The 6,193-nt window shown below is 48.7% G+C and overlaps 1 gene segment (V, D, J or C); it reads right to left on the bottom strand.

Moving 5' to 3' along the window:
* Positions 1-2,398: 2,398 nt before the first annotated feature.
* LOC136322481 (probable non-functional immunoglobulin lambda variable 5-48) lies at positions 2,399-2,912 on the bottom strand. The segment is given in 2 exon segments: positions 2,399-2,751; positions 2,867-2,912. Coding segments are annotated over 2 exon segments (399 nt in total).
* Between the last annotated feature and the right edge of the window lie 3,281 nt (positions 2,913-6,193).

Raw genomic sequence — 6,193 nt, 5'->3', positions numbered from 1 at the left:
GAAAATAAATATTCCTGTACGTAAATCCGGAAATCCATTTCCGTTACTTTTTAAAGTATGTGAACGTTTGTTATCACAACCACAGATGTAGTCACCACTACGTTGCCTATATAACTTGCCCGTTGTGCCGGTGTAGCTTTTTGTTGTTCACTTATATTATCCTTAATAATCCTGAGTTATACACACTGTTGTCAGTGGGAACCCAGCCTGCATCCTTTCCTGGGGCGGTTACATGGTGCTCTTTGAGGACCCCACATGCAGGGTAAGGATGGACCCGCTGTCCTGGAGAACTGTGTGATCAGAGAGGCTGCTGTCCATGCTGAGCAGTGAGCCTCAGCCTCAGCACCAGGCTGGAGCCCAGCGATGGTCAAGGAGAGCAAGCTGCTGTCCCAGAATGAATAAAATGATCAGCCTCAGGAGCAGCCTGGAGCCCAGAGATGGCCGATGGGACGGAGCTGCTGACGGAGAGCAGAGACTCACTCTTGGGCCCTGAGACTGAAACCCATCCCAGCAGAGCAGGTGCTCAGGGCATTCCCTGGCTGCCCTGTAACAGGACCCCAGCCACGCTCGTGTCGCTGCTGGTTCCTGCTGATGGAGAGTCTGCCTCTTGGAGATTGCTCTTTAAATTTTTTGTTTATTGATTTTAGCAAGAAAAGAGGGAAGACAGAGAGAGTGAGACATAACGTCAGTCTGTCCTGCTTGTGCCCCGACCAGGGGTTGAACTGACCACCTCTATGCTTGAGTACGATGCTCCAGTGAACCAGGCTGTCCCGCCAGGGCCTCTTGGAGATTTTAACACTGAGATAGTGGGTCAGCACAGGCTGAGCCTTAACTTCTGGAGACACAGAGACACCTAAGAAATGCAGAGTCCAGAACAGTACGCACTTAGAGCGGGGTGTGTGTGTGTGTGTGTGTGTGTGTGTGTGTGTGTGTGTGAGAGAGAGAGAGAGAGAGAGAGAGAGACTTTGCCCCATGGACCTTCAGGGAGCCATTTCCTCAGCATAAGGACAGGTGGCCTCCTGTCTCCCTTATACTCCCTCCATCCCCTGAGGGTGGTTCTCTATGTAAATCCATTCCTGGGACTGGTCCTCTGTAAGACCCTCCGGGTCCTGGAGCTCCAGCTAAGGAAGGTCAGTGTCCAGAAGGCCACTGATCAAGCACCAGGGCACATCTGACACAGGAACGAGGAATTTGGTGTAGATTAGCTAGTATGACGATTCCATTTGGTCAGAAGTCCAGGTCTCGAGGAGTGAGAGAATTCTGTCCACTGCTGTCCCGCAGGCACAAGAACCAGAGCCGTGGGGTCTTCAGTTCTGGAAACACAGAGTGGGCGGTGGGCACACGGCCCACTTCTCCCTACAAGTCTCACCACAGCCATTGTCCACAGTGGCTATAATAGCGATACTGCCCTGAGGGTGAACACAAGAGTCTTTATTATTATTTTAGAAAAGGAAAAATGCGTGTGACTTCACTAATCTGAGCAAAATGTTTGTGTGGCCAAACTGGTGCTGATTTTATTAGAAAAACTAGCATTATATGTAATGAGAAAAAACATTCCGTTTATGCTAAATATGCAGCAGGCCTTCATTTGTGACATCAAGACTAACATTGTGAAGGCCTCAGTGATTCTGGGAGGAATACTAAATGTGTCAAAGGCTCCTATATGCCAGTAATCCAAGGCTCGTTAAATCATTTTTAAGGAAAATTAATCATAAATTGTCATATTTAAAAGACTGGCTGTCGGTGGTGGGGAGGAGACAACTACAATTTGGAGAGCAGAGTGGGAATAAGATTATGAAGAAATGTTATTGTGATCTAATACTTGTTAATCACCCTCTTACAGCAAGACCTTGTCAGTTTTCTCTGATAACCTAATAGGGAGATGGAGCTAAGACCTGAAGGGCCAGAGAGACCAGGAGGGGGAGGGTCCCCCAGCAGAGGAGGGACAAGGAGGGACAGAGTGAGGGGCTGTCAGTGATGGTCTGTGGATCTGGGTCCAGTTAGAATTGAAGGCTGATCCAGAGACTGGACACTGTGTCTGTGACCAAGGTGAGTATTAACACATCACTGTGGATGTATCAGCAGCAGCACAGTACTGACACTTTGTGGCATAAGATTTGAGGGTGAACATGACTCACTTGGTCATCATGTGTAGATGCAGACACAGTATTAATTTGTTTACTTACTACCACCCTGTGGGCATGGGCAGATGGGCTCTATAACCTCACCTGTGTGGTTTTCTGGGATGCCCTGCACTACTAACCGAGTCCCTCACTCCTGGTCCCAAACAGGTGTAACTGCGGAGTCGCCCCTCAGTGAGGCACTGTTAGATATTTCTCAATTAAACAGGCTCAGAGACAAGGACTGTGTGCTCAGGGGTTTTTGTCTCACTTCCTCATCATCTGAGACACTGTGAGTAACGGAAGCTGCTTCCACTTCCAACAGGTGTAGCACAGTAATAGTCCGCCTCGTCCTCAGGCTGGAGCCCAGAGATGAGCAGGAGCCCCGCATTGGCGGAGGCATCTTTGGATCCAGAGAAGTGGCTGGGGACCCCGGAGCCCTGGTGCTTATCTGAGTCTGATTTGTAATTCAGGAGATACCGGGGAGGGCTCCCTGGCTTCTGTTGGTACCAGTATATGTAGTAGCTGCCAACACTGAACCCACTGCTCAGGGTGCAGGTGAGTCTGGCTGATGCTCCAGGAGATGCAGAGAGGGAGGGCGGCTGAGTCAGCACAGGCTGGGACAGGGAACCTGCAAACACAGATGGCACATGAAACAAAAACTGAATTAAACTTTCTCAGAGTCTGAACCAAAGTGGCTGATACAGGTTGGACGGCTGCCGTGTGTCCCCGAGTTCTGTCCCTACCTGTGCAGTGAGAGAGGAGCACGAGGAGGAGAGGGGTCCAGGCCATGGTGCTCACAGCCCTGAGCCCACAGTGGGGCTGGGCTGCCCCAGGCCTCCTTTTCTTCTCCCCCCTCTGCCAGAGGAGGGGCTGTCCATGCAAATGTGTGTCCCTCAGTGACCGCCCCGCCCCTCCCTGAGCCCTGGGGCTGAGCTCAGCTCACACCCCACACTGAGGGGGATGGAGGTGGCTTCACCCCTTGGGAGAGGCCTGGGAGGAAGCACCTGCTGAGACCACAGAATGGTCTTTGCTCAAGGGACTCCTGCAGGCCAGAGAGGACACAGTTATGGTGTTCCAATCAGGGAGCACAGGAACCAAACCACAGATATAGTTGCCTGTGAGTGAACTGTCTTCACAGACAGCTGTGTGGAAATCTCAGGAACGCCCCTCAGCATCCATTGTGGGTGACTGGCCACACAGCTCCTCATGGCCAAAGTCCTGAGTGTCCAGCTACAAGCATGTTCTTTTAGCTCAGTGGTTCTCATACAAGGGTGGTGTGTCCCCTCAGGGAATACCCAGAACTGTCTGGAGGTGTCTTGTGTGTCATGATTTAGAGAGCAGAGCGTACTGCCTTGTGATGTGTGGAGCCCAAAGAATGCTTCTTATTTTTCCACATGCACAGAACAGCCCTCTCCTGAAGGGAGACCCAGCCCCATTGTCAGATGTCCAGAGGCTCAGGAACTCTATTCCAAACTACATGATCTCCATAAATTGAATGCAAAAGAAATAGGCAATTATCCATCAAGACATGGTGGATGTTAGATAAGAAAATAGACTCGTGAACCCACAATATCTACACACACTTTTCATCAGGGGACAGAAAAGAGCACTGATATCTGAGGGGACAGGAGAGAGCACTGATATCTGAGGGGACAGTGAGAGCAGACCCAGGACAAGGAGGCTCTGGGAACTTTTGGTCTTGCTCCCCCATGGGCCAGATCCACTGTGTGATCATAGCTGCGGCCATAACTAGACAGACAGTAGTCATCGGCCTCGTTCCTAGGATGGAGCCCAGAGAGTGTCAGGGAGGTGAGTTGGAGGAACTGTCGATGGAGCCAGAGAACCAGTCGGGAACCCCAGGGGCTCTTTGGTTGTCCTCATATATCACAGTGGTGGGGGGACCACAGCCCAGGTGTTGCTGGTACCAGTACATATAATTGTCCCAAAGTTGCCACTGCTGAATGTGCAGGAGATGGTGGCCTTCTATCCTGGAGGAACCCACCACCAAAATAACAAGGCCAATTCAACACAACCTCAGACCAGGATCCTGTAAGGAGAAAACAACATGGACATCAGTGGGGACAGAATAGACCCTGTTCCTAGGGAAATGGGAAAGGTCATCTTTTCAGGTGACAAACAGCTGCCCTCCCAGAATTCTCTGCAGGCACCAACTGAGCAGTGAGAAAGGAGAGGGAAGCGGAGCTGAGCCCAGGCCATGCTGGGGACGCCCTGAGACTTCCCCTCAGCAGCACAGCCTGGCCTGAGCCTTCAAACATCTTATTTGTCATCCAGACCACGAGAGTCGGACATCTCAATGCAAATCTACCCTACTCTGGGGGCTGAGCAAACCCCACCTTGATCCATGCCACAGATCCAGCTGACAAAAGGAGAGTGTAGGAGTGTGCAGGGCTTCAGTCCCAGGGTGTCACAGGAGACCTGCAAGAGTCAGGGAGGACTCCCAAATGAGAAAGTGGGACACGGGCGCCCTCTGGTGGATGCCATAAACATGGTGCCCTGAGATGGGAGCTCAGGGTCCCTCCAACCTCCATCCTCCACTCCTCAGTTTTAGCCTGTTCATATTGGCTGCTTTCACCTAGAACTATGCGTGTTGGATTATCCTACTGAATCACTTTCCGTCGTTTACAGGTACAGAATTTGTCTATTTATTCACCTATTGAAAGACACAGCAGTTGCTTTTAAATTGTAATAAACATGAATAAAGGAGCTGTGAACTTGACGTGCATGTGCTTATTTGGAGACCAGTGATTGTTTTTGAAAATACCTAGTGGTGTGATTTATGCACTGTCTCACAAAAAAGTAGGTTTACCTTTGTAATAAACTGACAAAGTGTCTCCCACAGTGACAGTGGCATTTGATTTCCTGGAGCATAAATGAGAGTTCCTGCTGCCCTGTGTCCTGGGAGCATCTGATGTTGTCAGAGTACTCACTTCCGGGGGGGAAGGATGGATGAGGGAAGAAGAGCCTCAGGGGGGACAATGATGGTGGAAAAAGACTTGACTTTGAATGGTGAACACACAGGACAGTGTACAGTTGATGTTATAGAAATGTGCACTTGAAATCTGCATAAGTTTGCTAACCAGTGTCACCCAATAAATTCAATAAAAATTATTTTTAAAAAGGAGAAACATTCCTAGAAGTCATTTATAAAAAATGGAGCAAGGATTGAAACTTAGACCCACCCCAACAATCCCCACTCTCCTCTCCCCATGATAGAGCTGTTTGTCAAATGCTAACCGTGGTCCAGCCATTACTTCTTCCATTTCCAGACGCCACCTGAACTAGTATTCACTTAACAACTTTCTTTAAATAAACTGTTTATTTTACTATAGTTTTGTATATTGAAAGGATGCTCTGTAACACCATGGTAAACAGGAAACCAGAAACAGAACACAGACTTACAAATCTAAACACAATGCAGATAAAGCAGTGCTGGTCCATTCTACCCAACACGGCTGCCTGGAAGAGCCCATGAACTGAGGTTAGGAGCCATTACTGAGGGAGATCAGCAGGCATGAGAGAGGTGTTAGAGACCCACTAACCCAGAAGGACACTTTCTCCTTCTTGTAACCAGAGTTTTCTGAGATCACTGGAAAAGGGACTTGTGTTCTCAGTCACTCATTCAAAGCTGGGCGATGCCCACACTCTGTTACCTTATTTGCCTCATGGCACTCATAAACTAAGCACTGAAATACTGCACCACACCAAAAAATATATTTTTGATGCTCTGACAAAACAAAAATAGGTATATTTTTATTTATTCACACTGCACTGCAATTGTTGTATTAGACATTCTCTCTCTTTTTTTTTAATTTGACAGTCTACGGGAAATGAGGTCAGTGTTCCTGCTCAATAGCAAGATAGTACATGTTTGAGATGTTCTTGCGGCACACTGGTTGAAAATCACTGGCTCGGGGAAATAATATGTTTGCAATTATTCACTTAAAGATTACTTAATGTGACTCTCCCACATGCCAGACACTGCTTAAGGTACTTGGGACAGCACAGTGAGCAAACTTGTCAAAACCCCCTTGACCTTATGAAACTTACTA

This window comes from Saccopteryx bilineata, chromosome 2 (assembly GCF_036850765.1).
Source record: "Saccopteryx bilineata isolate mSacBil1 chromosome 2, mSacBil1_pri_phased_curated, whole genome shotgun sequence".
Taxonomy (NCBI): Eukaryota; Metazoa; Chordata; class Mammalia; order Chiroptera; family Emballonuridae; genus Saccopteryx; species Saccopteryx bilineata.
The sequence above is the reverse complement of the archived record's forward strand: the minus strand, read 5'-3'. Positions and strand labels throughout refer to the sequence as shown.